At 39.4% G+C, this 21,495-nt stretch overlaps 2 protein-coding genes across 2 annotated transcripts in view; one reads left to right on the top strand and one right to left on the bottom strand.

Annotated features, from left to right (window-relative positions):
• Positions 1 to 18,604, top strand: part of ELAPOR2 (endosome-lysosome associated apoptosis and autophagy regulator family member 2) — a 289,732-nt gene extending 271,128 nt beyond the window's left edge. Inside the window, exon 23 of the transcript XR_009008903.1 lies at positions 18,578 to 18,604. The gene's annotated coding sequence lies outside the window, so the exon portion shown is untranslated. The remainder of the gene's footprint in view (positions 1 to 18,577) is intronic.
• Positions 1 to 21,495, bottom strand: part of GRM3 (glutamate metabotropic receptor 3) — a 239,238-nt gene that overhangs the window by 75,668 nt on the left and 142,075 nt on the right. Inside the window, exon 3 of the mRNA XM_007170277.2 lies at positions 7,301 to 8,156. Within this exon, the coding sequence (XP_007170339.1) occupies positions 7,301 to 8,156 (856 nt within the window). The remainder of the gene's footprint in view (positions 1 to 7,300; positions 8,157 to 21,495) is intronic.

The raw sequence follows: 21,495 nt of genomic DNA on the forward strand, positions 1-21,495 counted from the left end.
TGGCTCACCGTGGGGACAAGGACACTGGCAGCAGAAGTTCTGGGAAGTATTCCTTGGCGTGAGCCCTCCCAGAGTCCGCCGTTAGCCCCACCAAAGAGCCCAGGTAGGCTCCAGCGTTGGGTTGCCTAAGGCCAAACAACCAACAATGAGGGCACCCAGCCCCACCCATCAGCAGTCAGGCGGATTAAAGTTTTACTAAGCTCTGCCCACCAGAGCAACAGCTCTACCCACCACCACTCCCTCCCATCAGGAAACTTGCACAAGCCTCTTAGATAGCCTCATCCACCAGAGGGCAGACAGCAGAAGCAAGAAGAACTGCAATCCTGCAGCCTGTGGAACAAAAACCACATTCACAGAAAGACAGACAAGATGAAAAGGCAGAGGGCTATGTACCAGATGAAGGAACAAGATAAAACCCCAGAAAAACAACTAAATGAAGTGGAGATAGGCAACCTTCCAGAAAAAGAATTCAGAATAATGATAGTGAAGATGATCCAGGACCTTGGAGGCAAAGATCGAGAAGATGCAAGAAATGTTTAACAAAGACCTTGAAGAATTAAAGAACAAACAAACAGAGATGAACAATACAATAACTGATATGAAAACTACACTAGAAGGAATCAATAGCAGAATAACTGAGGCAGAAGAACGGATAAGTGACCTGGAAGACAGAATGGTGGAATTCACTGCTGCGGAGCAGAATAAAGAAAAAAGAATGAAAAGAAATGAAGACAGCCTAAGAGACCTCTGGGACAACATTAAACGCAACAACATTCGCATTATAGGGGTCCCAGAAGAAGAAGAGAGAGAGAAAGGACCCGAGAAAATATTTGAAGAGATTATAGTTGAAAACTTCCGTAACATGGGAAAGGAAATAGCCACCCAAGTCCAGGAAGTGCAGAGAGTCCCATACAGGATAAACCCAAGGAGAAACACGCTGAGACACATAGTAATCAAATGGGCAAAAATTAAAGACAATGAAAAATTATTGAAAGCAGCAAAGGAAAAATGACAAATAACATACAAGGGAACTTCCATAAGGTTAATGGCTGATTTCTCAGCAGAAACTCTACAAACCAGAAGGGAGTGGCATGATATAGTTAAAGTGATGAAAGGGAAGAACCTACAACCAAGATTACTCTACCCGGCAAGAATCTCATTCAGATTTGATGGAGAAATCAAAAGCTTTACAGACAAGCAAAAGCTAAAAGAATTCAGCACCACCAAACCAGCTCTACAACAAATGCTAAAGGAACTTCTCTAAGTGGGAAACACAAGAGAAGAAAAGGACCTACAAAAACAAACCCAAAACAATCAAGAAAATGGTCATAGGAACATACATATCGATAATTACCTTAAACGTGAATGGATTAAATGCTCCAACCAAAAGACACAGGCTTGCTGAATGGATACAAAAACAAGACCCATCTATATGCTGTCTACAAGAGACCCACTTTAGACCTAGGGACACATACAGACTGAAAGTGAGGGGATGGAAAAAGATATTCCATGCAAATGGAAATCAAGAGAAAGCTGGAGTAGCAATACTCATATCAGATCAAATAGACTTTAAAATAAAGAATGTTACAAGAGACAAGGAAGGACACTACACAATAATCAAGGGATCAATCCAAGAAGAAGATATAGCAATTATAAATATATATGCACCCAGCATAGGAGCACCTCAATACATAAGGCAACTGCTAACAACTATAAAAGAGGAAACTGACAGTAGCACAATAATAGTAGGGGACTTTAACACCTCACTTACACCAATGGACAGATCATCCAAAATGAAAATAAATAAGAAAACAGAAGCTTTAAATGACACAATGGACCAGATAGATTTAATTGATATTTATAGGACATTCCATCCAAAACAGCAGATTACACTTTCTTCTCCAGTGCACACGGAACATTCTCCAGGATACATCACACCTTGGGTCACAAATCCAGCCTCAGTAAATTTAAGAAAATTGAAATCATATCAAGCATCTTTCCTGACCACAACGCTATGAGATTAGAAATGAATTACGGGGAAAAAAAACGTAAAAAATACAAACACATGGAGGCTAAACAATACGTTACTAAATAACCAAGAGATCACTGAAGAAATCAAAGAGGAAGTCAGAAAATACCTAGAGACAAATGACAATGAAAACACGACGATCCAAAACCTATGGGATGCAGCAAAAGCAGTTCTAAGAGGGAAGTTTATAGCTATACCAACCTACGTCAAGAAACAAGGAAAATCTCAAATAAACAATCCAACCTTACACCTGAAGGAACTAGAGAAAGAAGAACAAACAAAACCCAAAGTTAGCAGAAGGAAAGAAATCATAAAGATCAGAGCAGAAATAAATGAAATAGAAACAAAGAAAACAATAGCAAAGATCAATAAAACTAAAAGTTGGTTCTTTGAGAAGATAAACAAAATTGATAAGCCATTAGCCAGACTCATCAAGAAAAAGAGGGAGAGGACTCAAATCAATAAAATCAGAAATGAAAAAGGAGAAGTTACAACAGACACTGCAGAAATACAAAGCATCCTAAGAGACTACTACAAGCAACTCTATGCCAATAAAATGGACAACCTGGAAGAAATGGACAAATTCTTTAAAAGGTATAACCTTCCAAGACTGAACCAGGAAGAAACAGAAAATATGAACAGACCAATCACAAGTAATGAAATTGAAACTGTGATTAAAAATCTTCCAACAAACAAAAGTCCAGGACCAGATGGCTTCACAGGTGAATTCTATCAAACATTTAGAGAAGAGCTAACACCTATCCTTCTCAAACTCTTCCAAAAAATTGCAGAGGAACACTCCCAAACTCATTCTATGAGGCCACCATCATCCTGATACCAAAACCAGACAAAGATACTACAAAAAAAGAAAATTACACACTAATATCACTGATGAATATAGATGCAAACATCCTCAACAAAATGCTAGCAAACAGAATCCAACAACACATTAAAAGGATCATATTCCATAATCAAGTGGGATTTATCCCAGGGATGCAAGGATTCTTCAATATATGCAAATCAATCAATGTGATACACCATATTAATAAATAGAAGAATAAAAACTGTATGATCATCTCAATAGATGCAGAAAAAGTTTTTGACAAAATTCGACACTGATTTATGATAAAAACTCTCCAGAAAGTGGGCATAGAGGGAACCTACCTCAACATAATAAAGGCCATATATGACAAACCCACAGCAAACATCATTCTCAATGGTGAAAAACTGAAAGCATTTCCTCAAAGATCAGGAACAAGACGAGGATGTCCACTCTCACCACTATTATTCAACATAGTTTTGGAAGACCTAGCCACGGCAATCAGAGAAGAAAAAGAAATAAATGGAATACAAATTGGAAAAGAAGAAGTAAACCTGTCACTGTTTGCAGATGACATGATACTATACATAGAGTATCCTAAAGATGCCACCAGAAAACTACTAGAGCTAATCTATGAATTTTGTAATGTTGCAGGATACAAAATTGATGCACAGAAATCTCTTGCATTCCTATACACTAATGATGAAGAATCTGAAAGAGAAATTAAGGAAACACTCCCATTTACCAGTGCAACAAAAAGAATAAAATGCCTAGGAATAAAGCTGCCTAGGGAGACAAAAGACCGGTATGCAGAAAACTATAAGACACTGATGAAAGAAATTAAAGATGATACAAACAGATGGAGAGATATACCATGTTCTTGGATTGGAAGAATCAATATTGTGAAAGTGACTATACTACCCAAAGCAATCTACAGATTCAATGCAATCCCTATCAAATTACTAATGGCATTTTTTAAGGAACTAGAACAAAAAATCTTAAAATTTGTATGGAGACACAAAAGACCCCGAAGAGCCCAAGCAGTCTTGAGGGAAAAAAGCGGAGCTGGAGGAATCAGACTCCCTGACTTCAGACTATACTACAGAGCTACAGTAATCAAGATAATATGGTACTGGCACAAAAACAGAAACATAGATCAATGGAACAAGATAGAAAGCCCAGAGATAAACCCACACACCTATGGTCAACTAATCTATGACAAAGGAGGCAAGGATATACAGTGGAGAAAAGATAGTCTCTTCAATAAGTGGTGCTGGGAAAACTGGACAGCTACATGTAAAAGAATGAAATTAGGCCACTTCCTAGCACCATACACAAAAATAAACTCAAGATGGATTAGAGACCCAAATGTAAGACGGGACACTATAAAACTCTTAGAGGAAAACATAGGAAGAAGACTCTTTGACATAAATCACAGCAAGATCTTTTTTGATCCACCTCCTAGGGTAATGGAAATAAAAAGAAAAATAAACAAATGGGACCTAATGAAAGTTAAAAGCTTTTGCACAGCAAAGGAAACCATAAACAAGACGAAAAGGCAACCCTCAGAATTGGAGAAAACATTTGCAAACGAATCAACGGACAAAGGATTAATCTCCAAATATATAAACAGCTCATGTAGCTCAATATTAAAAAACAAACAAACAACCCAATCTAAAAATGGGCAGAAGACCTAAATAGACACTTCTCCAAAGAAGACATACAGACGGCCACAAAGCACATGAAAAGCTGCTCAACATCACTAATTATTAGAGAAATGCAAATCAAAACTACAATGAGGTATCACCTCACACCAGTTAGAATGGGCATCATCCGAAAATCTACAAACAACAAATACTGGAGAGGGTGTGGAGAAAAGGGAACCCTCTTGCACTGTTGGTGGGAATGTAAATTGACACAGCCACTATGGAGACCAGTATGGAGGTTCCTTAAAAAACTAAAAATAGAATTACCATATGACCCAGCAATCCCACTACTGGGCATATACCCAGAGAAAACCATAATTCAAATAGACACATGCACCCCAATGTTCATTGCAGCACTATTTACAATAGCCAGGTCATGGAAGCAACCTAAATGCCCATCAACAGACCAATGGATAAAGAAGATGTGGTACATATATACAATGGAATATTACTCAGCCATAAAAAGGAATGAAATTGGGTCATTTGTTGAGACGTGGATGGATCTAGAGACTGTCATACAGAGTGAAGTAAGTCAGAAAGGGAAAAACAGATATCGTATATTAACGCATGTATGTGGACCCTAGAAAAATGGCACAGATGAACCGGTTTGCAGGGCAGAAGTTGAGACACAGATGTAGAGAACAAACTTATGCACACCAAGCAGGGAAAGCAGTGGGGGGTGGGGGGTGGTGGTGTGATGAATTGGGCGATTGGGATTGACATGTATACACTGATGTGTATAAAACTGATGACTAATAAGAACCTGCTGTATAAAAAAATAAATAAAATAAAATTCAAAAATTCAAAAAAAAAAAAAGAAGATCCTGTTGTTTTATTTATCCAAATAATGGCCTTATATTTGCACTTTTCTTTGCCATTTCAGACTCAGTCAGTGAAATGAAGGAAAATATTTTGCTTACAGAAAACACCTTGTAAAGGCTCTCTGAAATCCAAGAGGTTTGTTTCTATTAGCTGTTGATGAATGGATATATTTGTATATTTGCATACTAAGGAGTAATGAACTAGAATAACAGAGTTAATTAATACTTGTGGTGCATAAAGATAAATGGTTACCCCAAGGGTGGTCTGAAAGGGGAGAAGGATGCTAATCTTATTCATCTTTAAGAATTAAGTGCATTGTAGATGCTATTTATAGATACCTGAGAGTTCATTTATATTTAGAGTAAAGATATTCTTTTTTACTGACCCTGTGGTCCAATCTTATATTCTGCAGATGTCAGTGTGAACTGATCTGGGATTTTAAGATAAATCCTGAATTAATAAATAAATATGTGGAACACACACACACACACACACACACACACATTCCTATGTGGAATATACCTGTGGGAGTACAGGGCACAGGAAAGTTTTAATCTTTACCATTTACAGTGGTCATTCTAATGATAAAGATGGTATCCATCAGATGAATAGGAGGGAATACTGACATAATTGATCTCTGCTACTTTTGGCTCCCTCTGGGTGGAATGAAGAAAGGATGTGCAAAAATGCAGTCTGGTAATTTTTGTGCTTATTTTCAAGGCTAGTTTAGGGGTTAGAGTTCTAGAATAGGAGCCAATTGTCATGAGGTCTTTTCTCAGTACTACCAGTGATTTTTCAGGCCATTTGACTTCTGAGTGATTATCGGTAAGGGAGATGTGAGAACTGCCACTTGCTCCAATGATAGTATGATTTGAGCATACAAACTTTCACGTCTTGGATGATAAATCAATTGAAACAGACTCTGCAGACTAGAATGATGCCCTAGTGGCATGGGAGATGATTAGCAATTTAGACAATGAAAGCATTTTATCATTGTAATATTTTTGGCATCAAAATCTTTTGTGCCCAATAATATTACTTACCATTTTAGAATTTAGGATTAAGCTAAAATCCCCAAAACTAGTACCTTAATGCTCTGATATCACATGCACCTTAGAAGAGAATACAGTTCTAAAGATTTCTTGCTTTTTATATATTAGTAGTGCATTAAAACACAGTGCTATATTGAGAAATGTTTAGACCATATTTATAAAGAAATAAAGGAGCAGCAATAACCACTTTGAATACAGCTTTGGATGTTCATGCCTGTATCAGAATGACTTCCATCAGTCTTCAGTTTGCTTAAAGTCAAGCTCCCAGGAAAACAGTTTCATTTCATAACATCATTTGAGAAAATCCACAGCTCTTAATACTGACATGGAAATGTTGCTGTACAGCAGAAGACATAAACTCAAATGCCTGGAATCACCATGCTCTGAGTATCTTTCCCTCTCCCTCCCTAATTAGGCTCTGGGAAAAGAGTGACTTTTTTCTCTCCCCCACTGAGAAAGTTATGAGACTCTTTTGGTCAAATCACCCAGAAGGAAAGCTTGGAAGTTCCTGTTCCTTAGAGAGTTGCCAATTCTGCTAAAGAAGATTAAATGCCCATATCACACGTGTCATATCCTACAGCTAATCACAAGAAAGAGAATAAATGTAGCATGGCCCGCATCTAGGCAGCTACCACAGATCAGTCCAGCCTAGGGGGCCTTTCAGTTTCATGTGGTGTACCAGCCAAGATATTCACTCAAAAATAAGTAAGAACATCAAAAAGCCATTGTATTGCATCTTGGAATATTTCGCAGTTTGAACCCCTTGTGTAGCTCTGAAAAAAAAAGATTTCTGAGTCGTGGGCAGAGGTAGCTGAATCCTCTTTTATTCACTGTTCGCACCATAGAAGATGATTAAAGGCTCCTCGCTTACCTGTGAAGTTGATTTTCAGCAAGTAATCTCTGTACAACTTCTTCCCGTCCAGGATCCTCATGGCGTCGCAGAGCTTGGTGGTGTTGGGACAGAGGGTGCGCTGCATTTTGTGCAGCGCGTGGGCCATGGCGTACACCGCGTTCACCACGAACATGATCTTGGATTCTTGCTCGTAGTTGCTGCTGTCGATGGCCAGGTGCTTGTCGCAAGGGCGCCGGTGGTTGTGCTTGTTCTGCAGGCTACACTGGAACTTCTGCTCCCAGAAGTCCCGGAACCAGGGGTTGCGGTGGTTGCTGTAGGGGCTGAGGCTCTGGAAGTAGCGGTCAAACGGGCGGACGCGCTGGGAGGCGAGCTCCAGCGTGATGGCGCCGTCGGCCACGTGCTCGCTGCCCTTGACGATGCTCTCCTGCGCGCCCCAGCCGTCGCTCGCCACCCAGGTGAAGGAGGCGTTGGCGCGGCTGGCGGCGGCGATGAGCTCGCGCGAGTCGTCGCTGCGCATGAAGAGGACCACGACGCGCGCGTTGGGCTTCTGCAGCAGCTCGCGGATCACGCTGTCGTAGGACTTGCGGATGTTGGAGCGACCCACCTTCTCCGCCGTGGCGATGCAGATGTTGCGCAGGCGGGCTTCCTGCTCGAAGGCCTCGATCCCTGTCTCCCCGTAGTCGCCTTCGGAGGCCACAGTGGACACGTAGGTCCAGTTGAAGAAACGCAAGATCTCGGCCATGGCTTTGGCCTGGTAGAAGTCGGGGGGCACGGTCCTGGCAAAATAATCATAGCGTGACTTGTCGCTGAGCTTGGCGCTGGTGGACGCGTAGCTTATCTGCGGGATCTGGAACAGCCTCAGTAGGTTGGCCACCTGGGGGAGGGAGACAGGGGAGGTACCATTTTTAGAAACCCAGAGGTAACTGACTGCACCTGAAAGATGAAAGATAGCAGGCCTTTACCCAGCTCCCTTTTCACCTCTAGATCGCTAAGCTTTTCTGGACGCTTTGCCAGATACTTCCCTGGATACTGTATTTGGGGTATTAGGGAATAGGTTCCAAGCAGGTAATTCAAGGGTGGGGAAAAGACAAAGAGAAATGAGAAGGGCACTCCTCTTTCTCTCCTAGACTTTATAATAGACGCTCTTCCAGGATCAATCCTGTGCAGGTGTCCCAGTGAGGTTGTTTTAAGTTTCTGGGGTCCTCTTATAACTCAGTCTAACAATGAACTACAGTGAATTGGCCAAATTAGGTTTTTAGACAACTTGGCTGCGGTTGTATAGAAAGAGGCTGGGTGTTGTCTAATTCTCACTTCCCCCTCTTTTGCTAAAAACAGCAGTCTCTGAAAGAGTTTAATTTGGGAACTGTATGCCACATGGACAGTCCACATTAGACATTTATTATCTAGGTTAAGCCAAAAAAAAAAAAATTTCATTTTTTTTTGGTCCATGCCAAATTTTAGGCATATGCCTTTCTAAACTTCTGACGAGCTTGACCAACATTTTCTTTGCCTTTTTAACATTTTGTTTCTGTTTGGACTATACATAGTCCAAGGATACAAATGCTATTCTTATGATATTTTTGATTAAAAAGCAAATAAGGAAGTATCGAGGACCTGGTCAAAAAAAGAACCATTTACTTTACAATGTTTACTTATTTTGAATAAAGAATGTAAAATTGTTATAATTTACCCATCAATAATATTTCACTGTTTTTATTTATTACAGAATAAAAAAGGAAAGTGACACTAGCGTATCAAGGAGCATTTTATGCTTAGAGTATTTGTGAAATTTATACATTTAAAAATATATACACAGATTATATGTAAATCTAATAATAAATTTGTTTTTATTTTTCCTGGCTACCTACCTCGCGTATTCTGAACATTTCTATCTCTTCACTGACTTTAGTTACATAATATACTAAGTGGACTTTAATTGGAAACAATGTTGAATATTCCAATATACTCTATGAGTACTTTGAAATTTCCCTTCTGGAAATTGTGGTTTCAGGTTTATATTTGACATGTAGGAAGCACAGCTTGAAATAGGCAGCTGTTAGCAAAGAGCACAAGTAATATCAAACAACTGACAGCTGAGTCCTGATTAATCATCATTTCATCTGGCAACAGAAACCAACAGCCAAATTCATACACAGCCACGTGGCATGTTCTTAGATATCGGGCCTGTTATTAAAACCAACCCTTAATGTAGCCCAGAGCTATCAAAAATGTTTTCCGTATCTTTTCAAAACCTGGTACCTCTCACGTAACTACAAAGAGAACAGCAAGAAAATCTGGCGCTTAGCACACAATATAATGCAAATTTAGGATCCAGATATGTTTTGCATTTGGTAAAGACTCTTTTTTAATATATATCCTAGGATGTGAGTGAATTTTGGGGAATGGAGGTGAGTGGATGGGTGAGTGGGTAGATGAAGGCTAGTATGCCATTTACTTTTTCTTTTCTCATGCCTAGACACCCTGAACAAAATGACCTCTATTGGTTCATTTGAACAGGGGAGTGTTGCATCTTTACTCAGCCTGATTGAGATGGCACTGAGCCAGTACTGTCCTCACTTCTGTACTGAGTACCTGTCTTCTTTCGGATACAAGTACCACTGTGGCAGACTGGTGATAAGAGCCCTGTCTGTGCGTGGGCTTGGCTTGATTCTGGAGTTTCTGGGTGACACTGGAGAGGCCATCTCTTCTGGATGCTACAGTTTTCTAATCTTCAGGTTCTATTCATCAGGACCTGAACCCCTCAGGGAGGCAGAGAATGAAAGCACCTGAAAAATGCCCAGAGACATCATTTTCTGGCATCTAGGAACCACAGTGAAAGGGTCCTAAACTGCTGAAACTTTTTTTCTCCCGGAGGGATATGAGTAATGAAAAGCTGCTGAAGAAAAAAAGTTCTTGTCTTTTGATGGATAGGATCCTGTGGCTTCATTCTACCTCTCCAGGATATCTGAGAACAATTTCTAAACAAGGCAGACCGTACAAGACAGGGAAGTAGCCATAGAATGATGGAAATATGGAGAAGATTGTCTGGACTGGGAAGGAGCCCAGTGAGCTGTAGCATGGGTGGGAAGATGGTGGGTTAGAATAAAACTGCAACTATTGCCATCATTTTAAGAGTAGTTATCTGATATACACACTACTGTATATAAAATAGATAAACAATACAGACCTACTGTATAGTTCAGGGAACTGTATTCAATATCTTGTAATAACCTATCATGGGAAAGAATCTGAAGAATATATATATGCATATATATCTGAATCACTTTGCTACACATCTGAAACTAACACAACTTTATAAATCAACTCTACTTCAATAATAAAAAGAATAGTTATATGTGTGTGTGTTTAATGAGGAAACGACAGCCTACTTTAGAAAAAGGAGGCATATTTAGTGAGCTAAACATGAGAAAGGAACACTCATAAAGAAGTAAGTATAATCTCAATTGTATTACCTATATTAAATAGCATGGAGCAATCATATAGTCAAAATTATGATGTTCAGAGTTACATTAGAAACACATGTGATGCAAGTGAATGATAGAACAAAGCGTTGAAGTCCTTTTGTCATGGTGAACTGTTCATTTTAAAACTAGTTTCCTTAGATTATAAGAGTAAAAATGCTTAATGTGAAAGAGTAAATACTACAGAAATCAGCAGATTATAAATCTCCCTTCCTTTCCCTCCCTCACCCACCCCAACCTGATTTCTAGAGAAGAATAAAGTTCTTTGTTTGGTTTGTGCATTTTCAAAATGTATTTATACTGTTGTGAAACCAGTTGCTAATGTACTGGGTATTTATGTGTATATTTTCTCCTTTGATATTCACAACTGCCTTTTATGATGGATATTGTTTTCTCCATTTTAGAGGTGCACAAACTGAGTTCTGCTAGATGAAGAAACTTGTTCATAATGATATGATTAGAAAGTGAGGGCAAAATCAAGATTCAGAAGCAGGTCTTTTGACCTTAAGGACCATGGCTGTCCTCTCATAACCTCCTGTCTGCTGTCTTCTGTGTGACTTCGAATCTGAGGTCTGAAGCCCAGAGAGACGCCCAAGTAGGAAGAATAGTAGGGAGGAGCTGAAGCAATGTTGTGGTTTACTCCATGGATCACCTAATTGCTATTAGGAGCTTCCTTTTTAACATAAAACTTAAAACTAGGGTTGGGGGATAGCCAGATAATTGTCAGCTGGGTGTTTCCTGTCTCATTTGCCTAAAAACTGGGTATCTGAAATGTTCCTGACTTGCTTTACTGGCCATATGGTTTCTTCTGTGAAACCATGAAGAAATAAGGGGACTCCTACATTGGACATCATTTTAAAAATAAAAGATCGTTTTAGGATGGGGAAATAATGTGGACTTTTGGAAGAAAGTTACCCAATTATAGTTTTAGTAGGAGTGGAGGAAGGAAAAAAGATCTAGTTATATCCTTTAGGAAAAAACCACTTTAAAAGTCGAGATATACTTCTCATGGTTAGAAACTACTAAAAAGGTATATAGCTTAAGAGCAATATGAAGACTTAAAAAATAATTCAGACAACACATAATAGTCTCAATAAGACAGAAAAGACAAGACGTCCAAAGAAGCCACTGGGTTGCTAGGCTCCAATGGGGCATTTGAGTGTTGAAAGAACTAGTGAGAGGATGAAAGCTGTAGGTGTGTTAGGTCCTTGGGCGGCCTCGTGGACAACATAAAAGATTGGCAGGAACCTGTGAGGATTAGGGAGACTAAAGCACAGAATGTGAAAATGGAGTGATTTTTGTTGTTGTTGTTATTTTTTTAAAATTACGTTTTAGGAGAAGGTGTGATGAGAAGAGAAAGAATCACTGGATGGGAGAGCTGGTTCCAAAAGAGTGAAAGAAAGACACTGTCCAGTGTCTTTCTTGCTCCTTAGTGAGAATGTTTCCTAATCTGGAAATGGTGAAGCAAATATATGAAAAAGTTCTCTCACACCCAAGTAGGAGAGAAGACCAAAAGAAAAGCCCATAATCAATTAAGTTTGCCTCCAGTTCTGAGTTCTGGAAGAAATTGCAGATTAAATTAGATAATCATTATTAATAATTTCTGAGAAACCAATAACGTGAGGACTGTCAGAGGGTAAAAATGGAGGAATAAGGGCAAATTCAGCAAGTATAAATCAGGAATAAATATAAATCAATAACCATGATACAGTTTGGTAATTTTCTAAAATAGAGTTTCCAACAGAGAGCAAGCAGGCACTTAGAAATGAACAAGACAGTTACAAGGAATCAGCATGGATTCACTAAGAATGAGTTTCACTGGAGTCTTTTCAACATTAGTTGAACCATTTAGGGAGGAGTTGTAGCCATGGCCTGTGACTTCAACAGGTATTGGTGGCATTACTTGGACTCTTGTGAAAAAGGGAAAATGATAGGAATTGGATGAAAAAGTTAAATATACTAAAAGAGAACAGCTTGGAAGAAAGTCTGTATGAGGTGGTCAAGTGAGATTAAATTTTTATCAATGACTTTGGAAAAAGATATAAATAAGCTATAAGATCATTACATTTTAGAGCTAGAAGAAACCAGGAAGATAATCTAAGCCTTTTGCTTTATAGGTGAGGAAACTGAAGCTCACAGAGTGAAGTGAATTTCCAAAATTTACACAACCAGTAAGCAAAAAATTAAGATTAGAGCCCAGTCTCTGGATTTTTCCAAAGGTCTAGTCTCCTTCTCTGGCAATAAGGTGGTATTACATAGGGAGAGATGTATGTTTGTGGATTTAAGTTAAAATTACACAAGTGAAGAAAGACTAAGAAAACTAGGAAAAAAAAAATGAGGTTGCACGTGCAAAGCTGAATGTTGCAAAAGTCCACCAGAAATCCAAGGGGGGGCTAAAGTCAAAGAGGGATTATTAAGCGGTTTGCTCTCTTTATATATGAATTTAGATCTACTGTTGTAGCTATATTATCTTCTTTAATCCTCATAACAATCTTATGAGGCTGATACTGCCATTATCCCATTTTACAGATTGAGGGACCGAGGCACAGAGCACCTAGGGATCCTGCTGAAGAGCCCCTAGGTGATAGAGACAGGATCTGATCCCAGGCATCTGACACTATGCTCAACTTCCCACACTTATTCGATCCATTCCGAAATTCAAGCTCTTAGCCTCTGCCGTATGGGATTCCTCTCATTACAATATAGCAACGCTTTCTTTCAAGTTATAGTATGTCTGTCTTTTTTCACTTCTCAAGGCACTAACTCCTTGATTGCAGGACCATGAGCAATCATTCCTTGTTATCAAAAGTATACTTTTTCATTTGTCAGTCTATACTTTGAAATGGTTCCGTAGACGTCTGTTTACTGCCTGACCGTCTAGAGAGAGAACAGTTGTCTAAGAAACCAGGGGACGTTTCAGCTGGGAGTTTGAAAGCTTCAAGCTATAAATATCATGATCAGGTTTGGCTTTATGATTTACGTGAGAAACACCAAGACCTTATGGCAGAGCCTGTTGTTTCCTAGGACCTGAGAGGCCACATACAAGTTTTGCAGAAACCCTTTCTGCATGTAGCGTGTACTATAGTTTTATGTTCAATGTTCAAGCACCTTGGGGTATCCACTTTCTGGGTGGTTTGAATTTATTCCAGACTAGGTTGTACGATGTTTTCACTGTAACCTCTCTAGTCACAAATGTATGACTTTTTTTTTTTTGACTCGAGGAGAAATGCTTAAGATGCTAGGCTTGGCCAGCTACTAGTATGTTTTCCAGTAGATGCTATGGTCTGAAATGAGTATTTTTGTCTTTGTCCCATTTTCATGGTTTTAAGCTGGAGTTATTTCGGATGGCTTTCCCCAGCAATAGCTGTCCACCGAACCAATGGTACATGCTGTTGAACTTCTGCTACCATTTTCCCGTTATTTTCCCTTCCAAATGAACTCAGCTCTATATAGTTTCTCTATATAGTTATTTCCTCAAATCTATGCGCCTTTGCATGTGTTGTTCCTTGTGCTTAGAATGACCTTTACCACTTGTCTGTTCAGTGAATCCATTCAAGGGACCCTTCTCTGAGAAACCTTCCTTGATTTGTCACTTCAGGCCAAGTTGTGTGCCCAACTTCTGAGACTCTGTCACTCCTTTATGTATTTCCCTCAGGGCACTAATCAAAGTGTATGGTTACTTCTAGATCCTTCACTAATTCCTCTACTGGAGTGAAAACTCTGAAAAACAGGGAATAAACATTGTTAATCTGTTTCCTCGATGCCTTGCAGAGTAGAGAGATGCTCCATATTGTTTGTTAAATAAATGAGTTAATAAATGAGTTGATAGCTTGCTGCTCTTTCATGTGACCTTTTCTAATTGCAAGGATACGTTTCTGTGGGAACTCCCCCGCCCCCACACTAGCTACCCACCAGCAAGCAGTGTAAAGCTCCTCTCAGACACTACCTGTAAACAATATTCTGTGCAGTGTGGATCCTTCACTAATCCTTGTCAAGTTTTCACCAAAATGAGATGACACATAGACAATTGGCTTAGACCTTGAGGTAGCTGAAGCAAAGGTTTTCATACCCTTAAAACCAATTTCTCCAAATTATCTCTGTGTAACTAACTAGGAATATACAAAAGGAAGTCAATATCATGCCAACTGGTTCTGGCTCATTGCACCAATTTCCTTTGAGCTACAAAGGTGCCTTTTTGTCTTAAGGAAAACAAACTAAGGTCTTACCATGGAGCCTTAGTCCTCAAACCACATAAACCTAAAGTAGGAATCATATAAACATATACCTAAGGGAAGACTTCATCAAATGAACGCTTACTAAGGTCTGCTGATAAGGTAAGGTTTTTCTGGAGACAAATGCATTATGTACAAGATACGTAAGCAGCCAAACACTCAGCACTCACATCAGTTGCTCAGTTCTTATTCTTTCTTGGGAATGTCTTTCCCATAATCAATAGCCAGTTGTGAAGTGATGCTACTGTAGGCATCCAAACCATCCTTATTCACTGTTGGGAATTTTGAGTTAAAGACCAATTTATTTGGGAGTTTTACTTCTCCCGACATTTTTTAGCAAGTCACAGGGACTCTTTAGAATTCCAGGTGTCATGCTTCATTTCAGTGATGCTTCCATCATGGGAAAAAAAGAATGTAAACTATGGGAAAGAGCTCGGGTAGTCTATTCTTTGAGGTTGTGGAAAAAGGGAATATGAATTGGAAATTTCAGAGTCACCTGTGAACTCCCACATCCTGTGGTCACTCTTCCCCTTCAGGTCATCCATGATGTATCCATTTTAAACATGAGCGTCATGCCTTCTGTGGTGACACAGCGCCAAACATTTTTTTTTTTCAACAGAAGACTAAAAGGCGTATGTACGTCTAGTGTCCAGTAGAAATAAGTTTCCCACTAAAGTGATTGTTCAAGAAACGTGCTATCTGCAAAGCTGAACTGTATACATTTGAAAAATAAGCCGTTGCTGCTGTCCTGGGAATTAGGAGACTTGATAATAACCTCCATGGGTTTGCCTTTGCATTCGATGCTATTCCCATATCACTTTGGGGCTGTTTTCTAAGAATAAGCCTACACCTTTAATTGTTTTATCACACATGCAGTGCTGATTGCTTTGTTTCATTCTTTTAATTAAGTGATTATATATAAGCCTGGAAGAGTGCTGTACTTTAAACCATCTGCTACCTTATAACCCATGTTATTACATAAAGCCAGTTCTAAATGTTGTGATGGGAAGAGACCTCAGTGACCTTCCTATTCAGATTGATCAAGCGGCACTATTAGCTGTACAAAATCCCAGATTGGCTTGGATTTTAAACTGAAACTGGAGGTGATGTGTTGTTGAGAAACTGCCTGAGGAATTCAAGCTGTTCCCATCACATGAGTTATCTGCCCATAAAGGATGCCAATCATATTGTTATTGCAGAAAGGATTAGTCACTTTTTTTTTTGACCACACTGCCTACAGCACATCTGGGAATATTTTACATGAAAAGAGTTGACTGGAGCCCATGTTTGAAGGTGAGAGATTAATCTGGATTTAGGAAATCATATAATGGAGGGTAGCAAGTGCCAGTTTTCACAGTTTAATCTGCAAAAGTCACTGATTCTTTCATGCCATGAGCACAAAAAATGCTCTAGTCAAAGATTTACACTGCCATTCCCATTAATGGTATGACTCAGTCCTGATGATTTTGCAGGGACGTTCCAGACAAAGGACTCCTTAGTCATGGCAGAAACCTTCATAAATGGCTTTCAGTAACCCTGATTTCTATCCGTCCCTTTCCTGAAATATTTGCACTCAACACCTGTGGTTTGCAGCTCAGATAGGCAGACACATTCATTTTCTTCCTTTGTGACGAAGGAATTTACGAATAGCAAGGTTAGCCATTTAGGTGTTCTCATCGCTCATCACTGAGGCTGAACTGCTCTGCAGACCATGTAGGATCCCTTGGATCACGTTCTTCCGGGAGACTGGCATCATCAGACATGTCAGGTTTCTCATCGTAAGAAACGCACGTTCGACAAGGGTCTGTCTTTCTCCCTTACTAACAAGGCACCATCTCAGGAATGACTTTGCTTCCAACTAGACTTAGCAGGTACTTAGAAGAGGAACGAGATGGTATTTTGCCCACTGAATCAGCCTGTATCTGCTCTTTGTTCCTTTTCCGCCCGTGAATTAACTTTCAAGAGAAATCATGGAACTGAACTGGCTTGAATTTCAGTCTCTAACAGTAAGATCAGAAGGTCTGTTTCATATCTGGTCCAGCGTGCATTAGTGTTTGCCAGCGACACCTGAGAAAGGATGACTACAAGGATAACTTGACACCAACAGACCTGTTAAAAACACATCCTTTAGTGCCTTGGATATTGATTTTTGACAATGCCTCTTGAGGACTTAACAGAGCCACAAGTTGAACTAATCCATATTTTTCTGTGGCCCCTGAAGCCACTTGTATAACATAATATGCTAAATGTAGTCCTGTCAATAAAAAGGCACTCCTATCCTTTTTGACTGTTAACCAAGGTCCAAAAGCTGTTGGGTAAGCGTGGGAAGAGCTAAGGGCTGTAGCTTAATTTTTAAAAAAATGATTAGTATTTATTTCTGAGGTCCTTTGCAATAATTTAGGGCAGAGGGCTATATACCATATTATTTGTAGCAAATAGAACTATGTTATTCATGGTTTTCCTGTTAACTGTTCATTACTTCAACAGAACTGGCAGGTACAAAAGCAAGTAGTATAACCATTCGGTGCATAGGACTGGAATCAAACCAGCCCCTTCTCTCACTAGCTGCATGAATTTAGGCAAGTTATTTTAATTCCTTAAGCTTCAGGTTTCTCATCTGTAAAAAGGGATTAAGTAGTCTCTGGTTTATGAATTTATTTAGGGATTAAGTGATAACACATGTGAAGCACTTAACTCACTGGCTAGCACATAGTCAATGTTCAAAAAGTGTTGGAGGTCATGAGAATGGCTAAGCCAGCAGTCATTCATTCAGCAAACTTCAATCAGTGCTCATTATACAAGGCGCTATTCTCAAATTTAGGTTGTCCTAAGCTGAGTAATGTATCCCCACTATCTCCTAGGAAGTTGTAGTCTCTTGGGGACAAAGAAACATAACAAGGATAAAATTTTGAGATAAGTGTACACATACTTATACTAAAACACAGGTGAAGGAGCAAGTTCAGGTGAGTCATGGCAGGCTCCCATGTAGAAGTAACATTTAGACTTGATCTTGAAGAGAAAGTGAACAGTTATCAGGCAGAGGAAGGGAGAGGAAGTTTTCAGGCAGAAAGAAGAGCAGGAAGACAGAGATGGGCAAATGCACTTTTGCTTTAAGAGCAGCAAATGGTTCAATATTATCAGGGTACCCAGTGCCCTGTAGAGATTAGCAGGGTGAGGAAAAATAGAAGGACTCTGGCTGCACTGCTAAGTTTTTTATATGCTGTGCTAAAGAGTTTGAATTTTTCTTCTTTAAGAGATAAAAAAGACATTAAAATTTTTAATTAAGGGAATGACATGACCACAGTTACGTTCTAAAAAGACCACAGTGGATGACATCCAACTTGAAAAGAAAGAGTCAGGGAAGGGTAATCAGATGGACGACATACTCATTCTGACTCAGGCTGTGAGTTCTTGAAGGCCAGGGACCTTGTAATCCCAATAACAGTGAGTCAGTTAATAATAGAAAGGACAAGATCAGAGGTTTAAATAAAATTTGAGTCCACTTCAAACCATTTATTTGTTTGGTGGTAATTACTCAAGTACTCGTGTCTTAATTTGTTCTCCTGTTTGTGTCATTACAGGTCACCTTGAATTCTTCTTGGAAAGAAGCAGGTCATAAATAATTTTCATCGTTGGACACTATAAAAACGCTAAAGAACTTTTAAATTCCTGGAAACATCTCAGAAAAAAGAGCATGAAGACTATCTTCAAGGTGGAAACAAAAACTGAGAGTCAGATAAGTAAACTTTGATAACGGTTGAAATTCACTGGATGGCACTAACCTGTATTTATTGTCACATTTCTTTAAATCTCGTATACACAATATTCCTTAAAACTACTGTGTCAACATAGGTAATATGTGCTTAATGCACATGGTGGTTTTATTTCGATGGAAAGTTACTGTTTTTTGTAGAAAAATTCTGAGCAAATTGTAGATTATGTGTTCCATCACATCTGTTTTCCACACTGGGAGAGCTTAACAGCATGGTTTGTATTCTCTGAGGCCTCATTGTGAACCTAATGGCAGCTACCCAAATTGGAGGCGCAGTGCTTGGGAGGGACCAACTAGCCCCTGGGATGTGTGCCCTGCAAATTCAACCCTATTAAGTGATGGCGAATGTCTCAAGATGCTTTGCCATTCTGACCGCTTGGCAGGGAAACCTGGTCTGTGTTTGGAATGTAATTTTTGAAGGTGTTCTTCCTATTGTATTTTCCCCTGTGTTACAGTTCCCTCTGCGGGAATGTAAAGTCAAGGAGCTGGCATGAATCAAGACTTTGTCACTAGAAACAGAGGGATTTCCATAATATACCAGGTGGTGATGTCAAAAATAGCGACAGCACAATTTTAGTGTTCAAAGTCCCACTGCTATCCCGCCTGGAGTAGCAACGTTTACTTAGAGTTTAACTGCAGGTGTTTTCGGAACATATTCTTAGATTTTCCAAGTCCACTAATTGGAAAAATACTCTGTAAGTTTTCAACTGCATTTTTCTCAGACCAGTAAAAGCCCTTCTATTACATTAAATCAATGGACTTTGATTATTATAAACTGCTAAGTGTTGGCTCTTTGCATATTGAAATACTGAGCCTTGTACATATTGCTCCATTAAAAAGACACATATTTAATGGTGATTCGGAAAGAGAACTTTGTATTGTTAAAGCAAAATCACAACTTTGTTTTAACTGAACGTGTCAGCAGTCCTACATCGATGAGCTTACTGATTAATCTGTAATCATATTATAAAACACTTGCTGATCTTTCAGGAATGCCTGTGTCCCTTGATTTTCATCTCATGACCTCCATCACAGATGTGTGACCACCACAGAAGCTGGTTCTCAGCCATGGGCCATTCTATTGCCCCGTGGACAGTAGTCCTGTGAGTAACCTCTTGTTTTTCACGAGTAGTTTCCAAATAAACACATGACAGAAGGAGAATTAATTAAGGAATAAATTAACTCCAAAGCAAAGGAAAAGAAATAGTGCATCTTAGATAATTACATCTGGTGAGAAATTTCTACAATGAAACAGTGTTAACAAAAGCATTTTTTCCCCCTTAGCTATTGTATTTTTAATTTTTGAATTTTATTTTATTTTTTTAACGTCTTTATTGGAGTATAATTGCTCTACAGTGTTGTGTTAGTTTCTGCTGTATAACAAAATGAATCAGCTACACGTATACATATATCCCCATATCTCTTCCCTCTTACATCTCCCTCCCACCCTCCCTATCCCACCCCTGTAGGTGGTTGCAAAGCACTGAGCTGATCTCCCTGTGCTATGCAGCTGAACAAAAGCATTTTTGAATTGCTCTTGCTGTTGCCTCTCTCCCTGTGATAAAGTCCTTGAACAGCATTGCCCTTTTTTGGAGGAGGAAAAGCAGGAGCAATGGAAAGAGTTTTCAAAACATCAGCTTTGTGAGATTGCTTTTGCGTGAAAAGTCTGGGAAGGAAATAAAAGATTCTATCAGAGATAACTGTTGAGTTGGGTTTTTCTGAAGCTTAGACTACGTGAGGGGGTGAGGCAGTGTCGGAGGCAAGCTATCCGGATTTTAATGTTGTAAAGCGGTAGAAGCTTGAACTTGGTGTTTGACCTTTATGAACCTCAATTCCTCTTGGAACTACTCCTCTTGCACTGCAGATGTTAAAAGTTAAAAAAGCTAACAGATAATATCTACTAAAATCTAAAATGTTTAATTCTCATTATGTGTGGACCACTATTTTTTTTTTTTTTACTGTTTTTCATGTATTTTCTCACTTAATTCATGCAATAGCCCAGTGAAAGAGGTACTATTCATATCTCAGTCTTAGACATGAGGAGAGAGGTAATGAAGGATCAAATAGATCCAAGGTAGTCTGCATCCGGAGTTGTAATCACTGAGCTGAACTTTTTTAAGAAGGCACGGTAAAAATGTGTAGTTGTATCCGTGCTGTGATTGTTGTATTTGCAATATTAAACTCATTAAAGGCAACTATCATTTTTACTTTTCTAGTGATAGAGACACTAAAGATAGATTGGTAAATGGATTTCTAATGCTGTCACTCTGCTTTTCTTAAGTACAGGATGATGTTTCCTTCTCTTTTGTGTTAGCTCCAAGCATGGTATCTGGCCTAGTCGACACTCGGCATATTCTTTATGTGGAGAGACTGCAGAGAGCTTGATTAGCGTAAGGATGGGGCTCTAACCTAATCTGGAATTGCCCTGGGTGCCCAGCTATGCTGAGTCTCGGGTAGTTGTCTCTGGAAATAGTCAGTCTAAGGACAAGTGGAGTGGAACCCTTGCTACTCTCAGATCAAAGCACCTTTTGTGGCACTCGTGTAGGCAGTGGAGGTGGGGAGGGTGGGGGGACTTTTGTCCCACAAGCTCCCTTTGCGACATCATCTGTCTTTTGTATCAAACACAGTTTTCTGTTGTAGGAAAATGCTGAGTTTTCATTTACGGTCTTCCAGACTGATCTAGAATAGGTAGGTCGTGGTTGTGACCTGCAACCCAAGATTCATTTA

This window comes from Balaenoptera acutorostrata, chromosome 7 (assembly GCF_949987535.1).
Source record: "Balaenoptera acutorostrata chromosome 7, mBalAcu1.1, whole genome shotgun sequence".
Lineage (NCBI taxonomy): Eukaryota > Metazoa > Chordata > Mammalia > Artiodactyla > Balaenopteridae > Balaenoptera > Balaenoptera acutorostrata.